The 18203-nt window shown below is 45.5% G+C and overlaps 1 protein-coding gene across 9 annotated transcripts in view; it reads right to left on the bottom strand.

Annotated features, from left to right (window-relative positions):
* Positions 1-3317: 3317 nt before the first annotated feature.
* The window catches only part of MORF4L1 (mortality factor 4 like 1), a 220127-nt gene continuing 205241 nt past the window's right edge, over positions 3318-18203 (bottom strand). For all 9 annotated transcript variants that reach the window (XM_086957916.1, XM_086957918.1, XM_086957917.1 and 6 more), the window contains 2 exons: positions 10504-10588; positions 3318-4041 (listed from right to left, as the gene is read on the bottom strand). In XM_086957916.1, coding sequence (XP_086814042.1) covers positions 3957-4041; positions 10504-10588 — 170 coding nt within the window. In that variant the 3' untranslated portion in view covers positions 3318-3956. The remainder of the gene's footprint in view (positions 4042-10503; positions 10589-18203) is intronic.

Genomic DNA, 18203 nt, shown 5'->3' with positions numbered 1-18203 from the left:
CCCCTCTTGAATAAGGTTGCTGGTGTTTTGTTTGTACTGGTCAGCTGGGGGGTGTCACCTGTACTCTGTGAGTTGGCCCTTTTGCGTGCATTAGGCACCACAAGAGAATCAAAAGGGATTTTACCTTTAATGTAAATTGGGAGCTGCCTTATATTTTTATCTATTCTGGTGACGAGAATCCTGGCACTGACAGGGTCTTTAAAAACTTCTGGGCATGTTTCAGCATTACTTTACTGTGGACTTTTGCAAGGGTGCAAAGGTTTCAAGTAAAAAGTCTTCCTCTAAGAATGTAATTGTCCCCCGTGATTTTGGGAAGCCCTGTTTATTAATTGGGCGAACCAAATATTGTCATCTGTTCGTGATGGATAGAGGTCCGGGTCATTGTGTGTGTCTGGATCTGTGTTGTAGTCATCCCAAGGGTCTACGACTACGTCATGTGGGACAGTATATGCATCATCATACCAATGTGGATCTATATTTCCTCTGGTCATTACGATCATCCTCAGTATCTGATGTTTGAGGTGAAAAAGTATGTTGTGGGAAGTGAGGTTGGGAAATCCGAAGATTTGGATCAACTGGAGGAGAAGGAGGTGGGGAGATGTTAGTACTCCTCGCTTCAAGTGTCTTTCAGAGTCCAGTTTCCTCTTTTTTGGAGGCTCGGCGACGACTTTGCCAGTCTCTGGGTCAATAAAAAGTCTTTTGGTTTGGATCGGAAAAATCAGGATCAGGTACCTGTTTGGGCAAAGTGTCTTTTCTGCACCGAAGATTTTGAATCAGAATGTTCTTTGGACCGAGTTTGAGGCTTTCTGTGGGGTTTCGGTCTCCTTGGGTTTTGCTATAGGAGTTTGTGAGTCTGAGACATTTTTCGGCTCAGATTATTTTTTTCGGCTCCGAAGATTTTTTCGGCTCCTAATGTTTGTCGTTGGTATGTTTCAAGACCGAGGGCTTCGGCGTCGAGGCGGTCTTCGGTGCCGACAAAGAAGGGCGTGGCACATCTTTGGTCATGTGCTTCTGTGCCGAAGGTGACTTTTTGGCACCGGAATGGGGTTGGCTGAGCCCGATCCGGAAGGCAGCTCTTTAGGTTTCATAGCCGGGCCAGAGGGCGGGGCGTCTGAGACATGTTGCTGGGTCGACCCGAGGGTGAGGGTGTTACCGGAGCCTTACGTTTGTTTTTTGGGAGAGGGGTTTCGGTACTCATGGACCGCTGAGCTGAGTGACTCCTCTTCTAAGTCGTCGGCCTCTGAGATGGAGAGGTCTTCATCACCTTGTTGCTACGGCTGAACATTGGGATCTTCTCCGAAGATGTCCAGAATCGAGCTGTTTCCGCGAGACATTTCAGGACGTTGAGGCGGACTATCACGATGGTTTTCTTCGACCTGAAAGATGAACAGGCCTTGCAGTTCTGGTCTTTGTGCTCCAGGAAGAGGCAGGTTACAAACCTCGTGCAAGGCCGTGTGTGGAAACTTAGCACCACACCGGGGCACATTGAAAGGGAAATGCGATCGAAACAATACTGTTGTGTGTAGAGGATTGCGCGAATGGAGGTTCGAAACCAACCCGGAGCGCGGCAAATCAACTCCGAAACCAATGGCGGAAAAAAACAATCTGGAGATGGAGCCGATGCCCATGCATACTATCGTCCTAAGGAGGGGTCACCTACCTCATGACTACAAAAGGCTTCTTTCAAGACAAAAACAAACTGCAAACATCTGAGCCCAACTCCAGATGGCCATCTATGCACAAGTATACGATCTACAGCTCATATGCCTCGAACATATATAAATAAAACGATAAAGAACCAACATAGATAGGAGGGGGATCTGGGAAAAAGTCACAGATGAGGAGTGGCAGGAACAAGACACCCCCTCCCCCCTTCCCTCCCCCCAATGTACACAGAAATATTCCCCATATTTGAAACAATAAATTTTTTTTTAAAGTCAGCATACAAGTTATTGGACTACTGGTACATCGCATTTTCCCAACATCTGAAGATGTTTGGTGGTCAGGGGCGTCTTAGGGTCTCCTGTTCCCGCAGGCCCAACAATCACCACACTATACAATGCAGTAATGACACTTTGAGGGTGGGGACTCTTACACGTGCTGGGGGCTGCTTAGCATCCTACTCCATGCTATAGGTTTAATAAAATCTGACATATATTAGGAACATGTAGAGCATTATATATCTCAGCAGAGCTGTAAATTTAACAGAGTTCACTCTAATAGAATATTTCACTAAACTAGAGCATTGAATAGCCATTTCCAGAAAACCATGGAAGGCTTTTCCTCTATAAATTGTCATACTCCAGAGAACCCTGAGTTGTAACACCCTACATTGGTGAAGCAACTCATCCTTCCCTTCTCTTCTGATCTAGTGAGGTCCAGACAGGAGTCTGTTCTTTTGAAGGGGTAGAAAGTCTGTTGGAGGTGTAGATTTTAAAGGATTATTTTGTATTGCATACTATCTGTACCTCTCCTCTATTCATAAGAGAATTAGGATAGCTTTCTACAATTCATTGTAAAAGAAAAATCAAGACATGCTTTCCTACAGTTAGTGCCCACAATTTACTTACTTGGCAATCACATATTTGTATGATTACAAAAGCTAACTCAAGGTTATATTCTGCTGGGCTGCACTTTTCCTGAAATGATATAACAGATGTTCCCGCAACCTTGGGAGACTTTAGTTGTGAGGGGCAAAGGATTTGAAAAGTGTTGCACTAACTTAAGCAAAAAACTCCCTCCAAAGACTCATCCAATTCAGCTTCAAACATGCATCATTCTAACCTAGACAACCGTACCCCATCCAACTGACAAATGCAATATCAGCTAATTAAATTAGATGGAATGCAAGCATTGGCAATGCCAATAGGTCTCACTTTTGTAATGTACTGGCTTTTGCTGGACATCACCTGCCAAACAATTGACACAGCATGACGCCAATAACACCAGCGTCATTTAGCAGGCGCAAGCGTGTGAGGATGCATGTATGTGTGTCAATGCACCCACACACCTACTGAATGACACTGGCCCCATTTTATATAGCCATCCAACATAGTGGAAACCACTTGGAAAGGAATACAATAAAAATTATTTACTTGGGCAAAAGAACATTTCAGAAAGTGGAGCAGTCTGACACATGGGAGCTGCCAGGACATCCAAACAAAACAAACAGTGAGGAGCTGGAGCATTGTGGAGGGGCATAGGTGTTCCAGTGGCCACATGTTGGCAATGCATTGGCGATCTTACCAGGAAATGTTTAACACCAAAATACTCCAAGTAGCTTTAGATATTTGAAGCTGAGCTGCCAGTGACTCCACTCGCAATACAAAACTGACATTTTATTTCTGATACTTGCAGACAAGATCCAGAAAGATCCACCCTTTTATAAGAGTGAAGGACACACTGCTCCTAATGTGACAAAGCATGCACATAAAATCTGGGCAAAATTAGGCGGCTTTGCAAACCCACTCTTAGGAGCTTTGGTAAGGAGGGAGGAAATTCACACGGTAGAAGACTCAAGCTCATCTTTCCTTCCATAAATAGAGAAAAGGACCTGGAAGAGAAAGGAATGTCTTTGAAATCCTCTAGTGTCAGAAAATGTTTGTGGCCCAGTGGGTAAAGAATAACGTTCAGTGCCACGCTGCAGAACACGGTCCAGTTTAGAGCCTTTGCTGAAGTCCAGCATATGTGGCTTTCATACCATTTGGTCCATAGCTTTCCTGCTCCTGCCATGGTAAAGGACAGAAGCAGCCAAATGTCTGCAGGTTCCAGTCAACTATGGGAACACAGACAAGATCAGGATGTTGACCTAACTCAAATGCCAGCAGTACAACAGATTCCTGTTCATAAAGTCTGTTGAAAGAATCTAGTTTAGAGTGGCTTTCTTCTAATTAAATTAAGTGTGTCAAGAGCCATGTCTTCCAGTAGTAGTCTCTGGTAGTATCCACAAGGCAAAGCTACACTGCCTTCCGATGGTATTCAGGAGGTGCAACTTCATAGTCACTGGTGCTGAACAACACTGGAGCATTCTTTGCAAGGTACCTTAAGCGGGAACAAAAAAAAAAAAGATAAGTCAGCATTTTCACACAACAGGTTTCCTATCAAGCTTTGCATCAGAATAGCTTCATCTGTATGCAGTCATAGAAAGCCCAACTTAAATACACCTTTCACTAAACCATTCACAAAGGAACAATTACCTGCATGTAATCCCAGATATCCATCAAACACCGGCTAACTCTGCCTATGGACAGATTATGAAAAAACTGCATGAACTGGTTACCATTTTTATTTAAGTGCTATGAGGCAGTATCATCTGAAGCAATACCTTTTTAATTAAAAAAAGTTGCCAGATGGCAGCACAAGAAAGAGCTGCAATGTATTATTAATCCAATGGCTGGCCTCAAAATTGGAAATACGATGTGGCCTTTGATTTTTAATCTCCAATAGGGAGTTCAGACTACCATCTTGGCTGCCAGTGAAAATTCTTCCAAGAATTTCTTCTCCTTCATTTACCTAAATTAACGAATCATGCATAGCATAGCAGGCTCATATTGAGCAACACCCGAATCAACACAGTGAAAAAGAAATGGACAGTCAGCTAAATGCCAGCTAACACTACGAGTGGTGGATATGATAAATGACAATACACTCCAACCAATTCTCACATTTACAACAGAAAACATACAGTGGCAGATTCTAATTATGCTTGCAATAACCACCTTTAGCTTAGGGCAAGATTTTTCTGGCAAGTTATTGACAGCCTAGTCGAGGGAATGTGAGAGAATAGTTGAAACAATCCTCCCCAAACGTTTCATGTATAGCAATCTGGCGAAAAACGTTTTTTTATTTCACCAAGTTTTAAATATATGTACTAAATAACAACACAGTGGTACAGGATGCTGCCTCGAGTTCTGGGCAGCACAACAATCTGTATGGACAGCTTGGATTCAGAGACTACACATTTTGCGTTTTTGGCCACAGAAAAAGGCTAAATAGTCTAAAAGACCAAGACTTGCCCATAATGTAGTCAGATAACTGGTCGAAGACTGGTTAATATGGATTAGAAACAATTACTAGATTTGGTTTGAGGGCAATTTATGGCAATGAGCCAGCAATTTGGAAGGAATTTTCAGTCAGCAGGCCATCTTTTATACTTCCTGGCCTGTACGCGTAGTAGCGAAGTTACTAAAGAGACCTCTTCATACCAGCTGGTCTACTCACTCATACCCCTTTATCCCTCTGGTCTCAGCTTGAAAGGATTTGTTTGTACCAGGTCATCTTTTGTTCAGCAGAGGAAAATATTAGCAAAAACATCCCCACCATATCTTCCCACTTCGAGGCACACACTCTACTGGTCCTCTAGACACTCCGGCAAAGTTCAATAATATATTAGACTGAGAAATCACAGTAGCCCTCTGAGCTAATGAGACATCTTAATTAATGGGCCATGGGAACGAATTAAATAAATGCAAATCAGGAGCCCCTGACGATCCCTGCCCACCAAAACTCTGGAAAATTATGTCGGACGTGATTGTAGATCCACTCCTTCATATATGGAACACATCCATTGTAACTGGCACGTTCCCAGATCGCTGGAAACATGCCACACTTCTCCCGCTAAAAAAATAGCCTAGTGGTGCCTCCGACGACCTGAGCAACCTCCGCCCCATCTCCCTGTTGGCTGCCCCTGGAAAAATGCTCGAAAAACCGATTCAGCGTCAACTGAACAGCTTTATCGAGAAAAACGGGACCTTACACGAAACACAATCAGGTTTCAGGACTGGGTTTAGCACCGAAACGGCCCTCATTGAGGTTGCCGAGTCGATTAGATGGTCTTTAGACTCAGGGGCATCAGCTATGCTGGTGCTCCTGGATCTATCGGCCGCTTCCGATACGGTGGACCACGTAAGACTAATGCCAAGGATGCAGGACACAGGCCTGGAGGACAAGGCACTATTTTGGCTTCAATCCTATCTAACAGATCGCTCTCAGAAAGTCGCATTGGGTGCCTTCTCCTCCAAACCAAAACGCCTGTGGTGTGGCATCCCCCAGGGGTCGGCACTCAGCCCGCTCCTTTTTAATGTCTATCTAGCCCCTCTTTTCACCCTGATCGCAAAATGGGGGGTCAAGGCAATCTCATATGCCGACGATACACAACTAGTTTTCCCCTACGTTGAGGTATCAGAGGCGGCTTTTAGCCAAATAAGGGGCTGCCTTCAAGACGTGGCCAAGTGGATGAATACCAACAAACTTAAGTTGAATGCATCCAAAACGGAGGTTTTATTTTTTGGGAAAAATACGCATCCTCCCTCAGACCTATGGTGGCCCTCCGAAATGGGTCCTGCCCCAGCCCCAGGAACCAATGCGAAGAATCTGGGAGTAAGATGGGATGTGAATCTCTCTTTCTCCTCGCACCTTCAGCAGGTTACTGCTGGATGTTTTCACAAACTCAGGAACCTCCGGAAATTTCTGTCTTTTACCTGCTGAATGCCGCAAAATGGTGGTACATGCGACAATCACGTCCAGACTGGACTATGCAAACGGCCTTTACCTTGGCCTGCCCAAATATTTGGTGAAGCGCTTACAGATCGTGCAGAATGCGGCTGCGAAATTAATAAAACCAATCCCTTTCAGACATCATATCGCTCCGCATCTGCGCGAACTGCACTGGCTTCCAGTAGCAAGCAGAGTTAAATTCAAAGTTCTTACCTTAGCGTTTAGAGCTTTGAAAGGTACCTGCCCTACCTACTTAAAACTCAGACTCCCCGCTACCATCAGGAGAGACATTTACGCTTTAATTCTCGGCTTCAGCTAACTATTCCACGAGTTAGGAAGGCCAGACTTGGGGGCAGATCTTTCTCCGCTGGCACGGCAAAACTTTGGAACGCCCTGCCCCTGGCCATCCAATCTGCCCCAACAGAAGCAAGCTTCTTGAAGCTCCTAAAGACCTGGCTTTTTGTGCAATAAACGTATACCATCTCACCTAGCTTCCTCCCAGCTGAAAGCACTCTTTTAGCGCCAGGACACCACCTTGAGAGGTAGCAGTTCGCGCTCTACAAGCATCTGTATTATTATTATTTGTCATCTAAAGGATACATCAACAAAGGTGTCTGTTTGCCAAAGGTGGCGTGCTGACCAACGCTTTGTGCAGTTATTGCTGTATGGAGGACTTTTTCTACCCATATTTAGGCACAAATGAAACAAACATATCTTTCATTTGGATTTTTGTCGGATCCTAGGGTAAACATTCTCAATACTTAAGATGGATAGAGAAGTTATTCCCCAGAGGCACTCGCACAAGTCAAAGGCTTGAGGAGAAGATCCAAATAAACACGTAGGACTAGATAAGCTGACCAAGAGAAAAGGGACATATATATTCTAAAATATTTAAAGGGCAGGGACCTAAGCTAGCCATCATCGGTTCCCTGTTGGTGGAATTGGTAAAACAGATTTCAGACAAATATTCCATTCTGTTCAAACTAGAAATATGAGCAAAGGAGACTGAGGCTTAATAAGGAAGCTACAACGTTAGGCTAAGTCTGCCTCCTTCCAGGACCAACATCTAACATCCTTCTGAACTCTTCCACCAGCAAGTGTAGGTTATTAGATGGAAGAAAAATGGGGTGCTCAATATGGTGAATAATACAGTGAGGAAGATAGGAGCGTCCACTTCTTCATAGAGATGGAATAGATTTTAATAAGGCAGTTAAAAAGGTGATGTTAAAGGAAAATGATTGTGTATGAGGCAGATACAGCCTCATAACTTTCGTTTCCACAGAGTAATTGCTATAAGTTAACCCTTGGATTGACTATGAACGACCTTTGCAGATATTGGCCTGATAATTTCACTTTTGAATTAACAATAGAACAAAAAGAAATTATCTGACTCAACATTGATGTGCACTGTTCCTCACTTTAGTAAAAGCAAAGGGGAAGAGACTGTCCAGATGGTTCCTAGCTTGGGGGTGGGGTCAAATGGGAGCTACTAATTTTGGTGCTACAAAAGTTCCTGCCCTGATAGCCTCACTCCGTTACCCTATGCACCTAGTTAATCGCTGTGCAATACAGAACTTCCTCAAAAAGGACTGTTTATTTCCTTATGCTGAGCATCAAGTTTAGGTCATGACAATAGACACAAACCGGCCATAGGAATATCCATCCGGTAATAGTTCTGCCACCTTCTGTGGAGGCACCAATCATCTGTATGGTTATGAGTAGGTAGTCTTTCACAACTTCAATGAAATCCTGATCCTCTTCCCCGTTGAGGGTCACCTAAGAGCCAGATATGTATTCCTTGCAAGGGTAGTGGAGCTTAACACTTAATAATCTTGGTAAATGCACCATGCAATACTTGAAGCAGACTATCTTTTGCAGAACTGGGGAGGATGGAGTCCAGGCTGTCACTGATCAAACTCGAGGAAAGCATGGTCTTGTTATGGCCCATTTTAAACAAATTTCCTCTGCCCAAAGATGCAAGTAAAAAAGGGGAGTAGGATACATTTGAATTAGTATCCCTGTAACTGGTGTATGCTGTTGTGAAGCCTGACTCCAGGTAAGTGAAGTGTGCACTTTTCCAAGTGTGCAATTTTCTTTTTGTGGAAAAGGTGAACACTTCCTCTATACAGCAAGTCTCTTACAAAGCAGCTGTTTACATCCTAACTGAACTGCAGTGGAATGACCTATTTGATAAACATCAAGGACTAAGATGAACTAACGTCTCAACAAACAGGGATGAGGGTAATTCAATCTGTTACTATTCACTTGATACTTCCCTTTTCAGGAAGGGGAAAAAAAGACTCAGTTCTGCTAGGTTTATTCTGGTTGACTGAACAGTCAGCTGCAGAGAGGAAGCAAGGAAACATGCTTCCCATCTTTTTTATTTCTTCCTTCAGTGTTTTACACTATCCTATGTGCCACTAGATCGCCTGACCACTACATTGTATCCATAACAGCACCAGACTTAAAATGTATTTGGATGACACTAAGCTGTTTAATGGCCTCTTAACTTAGGCCATTTTCTGTAACCAAAATCCCACTGTAAAAAGATGCTGCAAAAATGACCGGTTTAAAGTGAACATTAAAGTCTGCTCATTCCTCTAAACTACAACAGATTGTTGCTTTTCTTTATGAAGCCAGTAGAGCGGCTGCTGTGGCCACCATCATTATCTCCAGAATGGATTAATGCAATGCTCTATTTTGGCACTCCAAAAAAACAAATTAAAAAACTTCAGGCTAACCCCAAGAAGAAAAAAATGAAAAGAAGGACAGGGACAGTTTCTCTAACCTCACATTTTAAGACTGCCAAGCCAATGCTGTATAAGCTTCACTGGCTCCTGGTAAGAAATAAAATCATATGAAAAAGTAATTTTCCTTTGGCACTGTGTCTTTTTGGCTCTTCAGCATGGATTTGAGAATGCTTGGCGAACAAAACATCTCAGCGCTAACTCAGGCCTTCGTGTAAATATTTCTTAATCTTAAATTCAATAAAGCCACCTATGAAGTGAAAGCCTTCTCGGTACTTGTTAACAAGCTATGGAACGAACAGGTTGCCACTCAAGCAGGTTTCTCTTCCCATCTTTTTGGGAAGAAATTGAAAACATTCCTTTTCCATATTTCATTTCTCTCCTTTCTGTACTTTGTTTTTTCTAATATGCGCTTTAGCGCCAATAGGGGAGGGGGTGCTCTAATAAGGGTTCTGGTATCTCTCTAATAGGACACCTATTTAATGTTCATGATTAGATCTCTCAAGTTCTCATGAGAGAAAACTTCCTTTTCTGCCTCTAATTCAGTCACCTTGCTCTCCGCCCCACACAAAGACTGTTACATCATCAATGCCCGTTCATTATAGCTTTGTCAATGAGGCCCCAGCCCATCATGAACTCTCAGCATTCCAAATACACCATTCACAAACTGTAAACATTCTTTTTTTATCAGTTGGAAACGAACAGTCTCGTGCACAGTTCACAAATGCATTCCAATAGGTGAGTGGTCACAATTCAGACCACAAAAAACCATCAGTGCTGAAGGATTCTCCATCTGATTGAAAGCCTCAATGCCTACATGCAAATAGTACAGTCAGAATGAATTAACGCAACAAGGCATACAATATCTCAGGCCATTGTTCCGCTTCCAGTTGGCTCAGTGAGCGGAATGCTCGTAGTGAATTAAACTTTAAAATCTCAGCAGCGCCAACTCCGCGTTCGAGGCTTCAAAAGTATATAAATCATCATTAAACTGGGTAATAACTTACTTACAGTACTAAGGAATGACAAAAATGCACCATGGAGTGTTTTTTTGTTATTTTAAAGGTATTCTTCAGAAGATTCTGATCATGAGATCAAAAACTGTCAAGAGCAACACAATTTAGTAGTGAATTTCACAGCAAAACCAGACAACATATTGTGGCAGAACTGGTGACAATGTCTGTGCTATTCTAACTGAACATGTAATAGTGAATACCTAGAAAGAACATTTTGCTCCCTTCACCTAAAGAAGATCACTTACTTCAGAAAATCGTGCAAATAGTTCAATAATAAAGCCAGACTCTTCTCATCCAGAGGTGTGTAGGCAAGCATTGCACCAATACGGACTGCAAGAGAGAATATGGATAAAACATGAAAAAATATGTCATTACTAGGAACCTGCCAAAGTAGAGGCCTAATAGATGTCCACCCAAGACTGACAACAGCTCACATAGCCACAAACGTAGTTAATGAGTACTTCAATAAAATAGGATGACTGCATTTAATTGCACAACAGAAAAGTGTTCAGTTCACTAGTAGTCCTATCCTCCAACAGAACACCCTCGCCAGTGGCTACTGTCAATAACTTACATTTTACGATATCAACTTAATGGTTTATTTACAACCTGAATTAGAAGTACTTTTAGAACTGTAGGCTTCTTATGCCTGTCATTGTATTGGGCAATTGTAATTTGTTTAAAGCGATCAGAAACCAAGGTTCTGCCAGCAGTGCAAGATTGAGGGGAAGGAGGGTGTTCTGCCTTTCCTTAGCATTTCCACACTCAAAATGATTTAAAGATCCTGCATATCCAACCCCTAGCGGCCCTGCTTTTCGAACTCCCACAGTCTGAATGGTGGCTGCACGCTACACACCGCGGTATCAGGTTACGGCACAGCTTACCTGGAGCCCTGCAAGCACTGGAGACACTCCCTCACGCCCAATAGTGGGTTCCAACAGGGCAGCAGTGGTGAGACACCTTCAAAGTGCAGGCCTTGGAGGTGGTAGAGCGTTCAGCAGCTGGGGCCTAGATGGTGGGGTGGCTTAGAGCTCCCGGGATGCCATTCCTCTTCGAACAGTAAAAGGTTTGAACGGCCACCCTATTGCTTAGCCCCACTCACTTGTTCCTGTAGAGAGACCAAGTGGTTTGGGAGTCTAGTGACCGCACGAGCCTTTGATTTCCACATGGCTAAATTGAATGCGCCCCTTCCCAAGCACAGGGACAATAGACTAGCACACCAAGATCATTGGTTCCCTTAAGGGCGCTGTGCAAGACACCCGTAACACGTGCCTCTGTGTTAATGGGGCCCCAGACACCAATACCCTTGGGTTTTGCTTCTCCTGGAGGCTTCATGCGCAATTGTAGGAAGTGCCCTAGATCTCCATCTAGGCTGGACTTAGTGGGCAACCCATCACAGAGTCCCATCAGGCTTGACCCTTCTGTAATTTCACAGACTCAGAGTGGGCAGCAACAACGGACCCAAACAAACTAGACATCCCGATCCTAGTACCGGACTCCTCCCATGGGGGCAGCACAGCTAATGTTCCCGAAAGTCGTTGCAGCCATGCTGGTCTGTTTAGCATCTTTCGCTGCTGCAGAGGGCCCACGGTGGGATGCCCGATATTAAACTTGCATCTTTGGTTTAATAGATCATGTAGCTTTGCATAAGGGTGTAAACATGGTTCAGGTTGCTACAGGAACCTCCTCCCTTTCTTTTCTAGGTTCAAGCAAGTTTAGGAGTTCTAACTTAGTATCTTACATAGGGCAATAGAAGCTTCTCAGTGAGAAGCATAGAGTGGGACATGGGAGAGAAGGATTTATTTATTTTATTTTGAAAGTTTTATATAGTGCGAACATGATCTTTGCAGATATCAGAGCGCTTTACACGGCTGGGAATGCCAGCAAGAGAGTTACACATAAGTAGTACAGCACATCAATAATACAAATATAACAGTTAAATGTGTGCATAGATAGTCAGTAGCATCAATAATACAGGTGAGATACATAGTCAGAGTTCGAACAGCGAGTTAAATGTGTGCGTAGATAGTTAGTAGCAACAATAATTCAGGTGAAATACATAGTCATAGAGTTCGAACAAAGTAATACTTGTCGGAGTAGGTGTAGGAAGGTACCTCCTGACTATGGTTGCCCCCAACTTTTTGCCCTGTGTTTTAGCTGGTTTTTTACATAGTCGACCTGGGATCCTGCCAATCAGGACCCCAGGCCTACTGCTCTCTCTGTAAAATGGATTCCATGTACCTTAGGTACATTTCCAATTGGTACTGGGCCACCTTATCAGACCCTGTAACTCAGGGCATAGGTGTACCCAGGGCCTACCAGGGGCTGAAGCATGTATTATGCCACCCCTGGCTGGCCTCCTAAATTTGACACAACTGGCTGCATGACAGCTGGGGCAAAGTCGTGTAATCACCCTTTGCTGTAGATATAGTATACCTATATCTAACCCTAAAATGGACACACAGATTCCTATCAGTCACTCCTATGGCAGGCCTTGACAATCCTGAAGGCAGAGTGCTTGGAATCGTGTGAGATGGTGCTCTGGCATGAGCTGGGCCTGTCTGCAGCTTGCGGAACCAAGTCCTAATAGCTGTTCCATGATATCGCATACCATATACTCTTAAGTGCATTATAATCCTCGCGGTTAAATGCTATCTTTGGTATTGCTTAATCAAAACATGTCGAGTAAGGTGTCATACGAATTGGAATACTAACCCCTCGCCAATTCTGGCGACGGGGTTAGCATTCCACCCTTCTAGAGGGACACGACATGTATGTAACTGTGAACCCCGGTTAAAGTTAAACGAAGCCTCAGCTCCACAAACTGGATGCTGCCACCACAGACACGAGTCTGACCCCCTGCAGCTGGGAGTCCTTCCAGCGAGGGGAGCCTGGACAAAGGGTTTCCTGTCGAGGGCGGTGCTAGCACCGTCCCAGACAGGGTTTTGTGTATCCTGGGTAGGCAGGGCTTTACAGGAAGGTGACTGCTGAGTGGCACCCCGGTACTCACTACGCATAGGCCGGTCAGAACCAGTTCCAGGGGCACACCAGCCCCTGGCCTGGGGAAAGTCCGGCATGGGAGAGGGGTGTAACCACCCCCCCCTAGTCCCACCCATAGGCAGGACCTAGTCACCGGGTCAGCCCCTTTTTTTAGTATAAAGATAGGAGCGGGCCCCCTGTTCAAATTAGATCATCTTTGGAATCAAGACACTACTTTCTGCGAAAGGACATCAAGATTTCTTCTTCAAGATTCTCCCTTGTGGCTAAGGAGTAGTCACCCTGCATCAAGCGGGCACCATCCTAAGAACACTGCGGTCTGCTGCAAGTCCTTCCTCCGGAATCCGACTGCCCAGCTCGACGAGACCCGGCTTCCCTGGCACCTCTGACCTCTACAGCCAAGCTGAGAACCGTGAGTGCGACGAGACCGAGGGACCGACGATCGCCAAGACTGCACGACTTCTTTGCAACAAGCCCACCGTGTGCTCCACTGGTGAGTGCTTTGGGGTCCGAGAAGCCCCAACCCTGAGCAGCTCCAGCCCCGAAGATCAGCCCTCCAGCATCTCCACGATCTGCGTGGGGCCCTTCTGCTTTTGCCTGCTCACCGCGCTGTGTGGCTACTAGCCGGCTGGCTTGTGGCCTTCTTCACGACGCCCGACGACATCTCTGCTGCTGGTCTGGTTGCTCCAGACTGGCCCTCGCTTCCTTCTTCAAGAGAGGCACCCCGGACCCTCCTGGTCCACTCCAGACGCCATTTTGAGTCCACCGCGTGGGCTTGAATTTGCCAAGGCTTTGTGGCCCAATCCTGGGTTCAGCGACGCCGACAGCTTCATCCATCGTGGGACAGCTCGCTCCTCCATCCTGGTCGCCGACAACGCCTCCTGGTCCGTGAGATCTGCAGAGCACAGCGTCACCCACTCACCTAGTCGAGGTGACTACCATCCGGTGCCCTCCTGGTGCCACCTGACTACTGGCTAATAGTCTCGAACTTGGTCCCCTCTGCTTTCAGGTGTCATCTATCTTCAAGATCCAGGCTTGGATCACTTCGAACTCTCTTCACTGGTCGCCTGCCAGCATCTTTCTTCCAGGCTCCTGGTCCGTCTACGAGGATTCCCGACGTCTTTTGAGACCTATGCAGCTGCAGCCCCTGGGCTAGGTAACTTCGGCATTTCGGTGCCCCAGCATAGCCTCACTATCCAAGGGTCAGAATCCACTTTCGTTTTCCTCCTACCAGGTCGGGTTCGCCCGAGAACACTAACTCTGTGAAATCTAGCTACCATAGACTTTGTCCCGCATCACGCGTGAGTGCACACTCTGCACCCGAGTCCCCTAGGCCTCCTGTAAGTAATCTGAAGGTTCTATAGTCCAGACCTAGCGATTCCAAAGCCTATTAGTACTGTACTTACCTGCTAGTAATTTCGCATTCCACTTCCAGAGTATATGGTTTTCCGTGCCCCTCGGGCATTTGTATATACTGTGCTAACTTAAGTATTTTCGTAAGAGTTTTGTTTTGTGCTCAGTACCCTGTCCTCATAAAGAGTACAGGGCTGTTGTGATTTTAATAAATACACTGTTTATTTTCATAACACTTGTGTGGTGTCCTTTCACTTGATGTTCAAGGGGTATATGTGTGGTATAACAGCTGGCTTAACACGCCCTCTCGAGTCTTTAGCCTTAGACTGCTCGTATCCACGCTACTAGGATAGCTGGTCTATAAGGTTGACTTACAACCAATCATCAATAAGGGTTGCTGGACTGATACATAGTGTTCACTAGAATAGTGAGCACTGCATATCAGGCCACCTTCTCACAGTAGGGTCTTTCAAAATCCACGCTAATAGGTCAAGTGTATTTGGCCATAAAAATAGCTTTTACTTCTTTCTTAAAAAGTGTGAAGGAGGAGATGAGCCTGGTTTCAGGAGGGAGTGAGTTCCAGATCCTGGGTGCCATTCCTGAGAAAGAGCTTTTATAGGTTTTTACCTTCCGGAATCTTCGAGGTTTTAGCAGAAGATTGTCTGTGCCTCAAGTGTTTCTAGAGCCGCCAGAGATTGACAGCTTCTGAATGAGGTATCCGGGAGAGCTCAGATGTAGAGTCTTGTGTGTCATGCAGGCGATTTTCAAATGTATTCTGGCTTCAAAAGGCAGCCAGTCCAGTGTTTTCAGATCAGGGGTGATGTGCAAGTGTTTTTTTGATCCAGTGATGAGTCTGGCTGCAGCGTTTAGAGAGGCTCTTAGGGGTGCAGTGCTGGTTAACGGGAGACCGCAAAGGGCGGTGCTGCCGTATTCAATTCACGGGATTACGAGAGCTTGTACTGCAGTTTGGAAGTCTTTGGCTGGTAGGAAGGGTTTAAGTTTCCTCAGTGTATTGATTTGGAAGTTCGCTCCCTTAGTAGCCTTACTGATATGATGCTGCATGTTAAGATTGGAGTCGAGGGTTATGCCTAAAGATTTCGCTGAGTTCACTATGATGGGTTGGACATTAAGTGCAGTTAACTGTTTAAGCCAGGTTTGCGTGATGGGGATCTTCGCGGGAGGTGTGATCAGCAGGAATTCTGTTTTCAGAGCATTGAGTTTGAGATGATTATCAGCAAGCCAGGATTGGGTGCTTCTGATCGTAGAGTTCAGTAGTAAAATGTCGTTGGGGGATTGTAATTTGAGATATAGTTGGGTGTCATCTGCGTACATGTGAAAAAGTACATTGGATGCTTGGAGCAAGGTGGTGAGAGTTCCATAACTAGGTTGAACAGGGTTGGTGATAGGGAAGATCCTTGGGGGACGCCTAACGACACAGGTATTGGAGAGGACATCAGGTTGATACTCTTGAATTTCTGCGACCTGTTGTGTAAAAAGGAGGTGAACCACTTGAGAACAGTCCCAGAAAGACCCATTCTTGTGCTCAAAAGATCGAGTAACTTCTCATGTTTGACAGTGTCGAATGCCGAAGAGAGATCAAGCAGGATGAGGAGGCAGGTATCACCTTGATCCAGGATTTGAAGGGCGTCGTCAATTATGCGAGTAATAGCTGTTTCAGTGCTGTGTCCTGCTCGGAAGCCTGATTGATGCGGGTTGAGGAGATCAAACAGGTCGATATGTTTAGTCAGTTGTAGTTGAGCGCATTTTTCCAATAATTTGGCGAGAGTGGGAATATTGGTAATGGGACGGTAGTTGTTTAGGTCGGATGGGTCGGCAGTAGGTTTCTTTAGCAAAGGTGTGACTTGTCCAACTTTGAGGGAGTCAGGGATGGTTCCTTCTTGGAGCGAGCTGTTGATGATTTTAGTCCAGAGAGGAAGGAGCAGTGGGATGAAATCTTTGACAGCGTTAGCAGGGAGGGGATCCGAGAGGTGATTGGAAGGTTTCAAGGTGTTGAGCAGTTTGCCTATTTCTTCTTCGGAGTAGGTTTCAAAGGTTGACCATGTTGCATTGTTTTTAGGTTCGGTGGGTGTTATGCAGTTGAGTGTGCTGTGGAGTCTTGCGTCAGCGCGGAGATCATTCTTTATGTTGTCAGTTTTTTGGGTAAAGAAAGTGGCGAAGTCTTCACAGGAGGGTGCTTCGTGCAAGGTACTGAGAGGTTGGGGTTGTTCCTTGGCTTGTGTTCTGATTAACTCAGTTTTCTAGGGCGATTTTTTGCTTGGTCGAGCTGGAGGCTGAAGAAGTTTGCTTTTGAGCGCTTTATTTTCCTGAAGTAGGCGTTTCTCTTTTTCTTCAGGGTTTTCAGGAGTAGTGCAGAGGGAGCTGTCCTCCAGGTGCGCTCTGCCAATCTCATGGCTCGTCTATCTTCATTGAGACTCCCGTCGTACCATGGGTTGGAGATTTTAGCGGAGACTCTTTTTAGCTGCATGGGAGCAGCCTCATTAATTATTGAGGTCACTGCGCTAAGATAGTGGTCAGTCAGGGATTGGACATCTGTAACGCCAGTAGGGGGGAGTAGGAGGTCGCGACTGTTCGGGGGTAAGGATAATGGTTTGAGTCTTTTCAGGTCTCTTTTCCAGACTTTAGGTCTGGTGGGTTGAACAGAATTGAGTTTGACTTTTTCATTGATGTGAAATGTAACAATATGATGGTCTGACCAGTCACAGGGTTGAATAGCCTCAAGTTGAGTAGTGCCCTCTTTGGCGATGATAAGGTCGAGGATAGAGCCTTTCTCGTGGGTCGGGCTGTTGCATAATTGTGTGAGGTCCAGGGCGCTGAGGAAGCTTTTAAGACTATTTACCACCGCATCGTTAAGATCGTTCCAATGGAGGTTGAAGTCGCCCAGGTATATTTGGGTGAGCTGTCGTCCTGCGTTGGTTGAAATCAGGTCCATCATTTGCTGGGCGAAGATGAGGTGGTCTCTGGGAGGGTGGTAAATGCCATGGAGAGAGCATTTCGGTTTGCCATCACTGATGATATCGAGGCAGATGTATTCGTAGGAAGTTGGAGAGGGTAGGGACGGCACGGAAACTGACAGAACAGAAAGGCTGTTCCTGTATATGCATGCGATTCCGCCACCTATCTTGCCAGACCTGTCAAGCCTAATGATGTGGTAGTTAGGGGGGACCAGAATGTCCATTATAGGTGTAGAGGATTCGGTTAACCAGGTTTTAGTCAGGATGATTAGGTCAAGGTCCAATCTTAGGATGAGATCAGCGATGGCGGAGGAGTGTTTAGAAGCCGATCTGCAGTTTAGGAGAGTGCATTTGAGACGGGGTGTGTCTGGAGAGGAAGAGGGTACTAGAGAGAGGGGGACTTTTCTAAGGTTATTTGGGACGGATATTCTGTTGTTAAGAGTGGAGGATCTACGAGGGTTTGAGTGTATTGTGGGGATGGGGAGGTGCGAGGCAGTTGTGAGGTTTAGGGGAGCTTGGTCGTAGGAGCGGAGGAGGGAGAGAGTGTCGAGGTCCGAGAGAGGGTTGCATGTACGAAGGGGACGGTTGTTGCGATTGTGGGCGGGGATCGCGGTCCAGTGAGT

This window comes from Lissotriton vulgaris, chromosome 2_1 (genome assembly GCF_964263255.1).
Source record: "Lissotriton vulgaris chromosome 2_1, aLisVul1.2, whole genome shotgun sequence".
Taxonomy (NCBI): Eukaryota; Metazoa; Chordata; class Amphibia; order Caudata; family Salamandridae; genus Lissotriton; species Lissotriton vulgaris.
The sequence above is the reverse complement of the archived record's forward strand: the minus strand, read 5'-3'. Positions and strand labels throughout refer to the sequence as shown.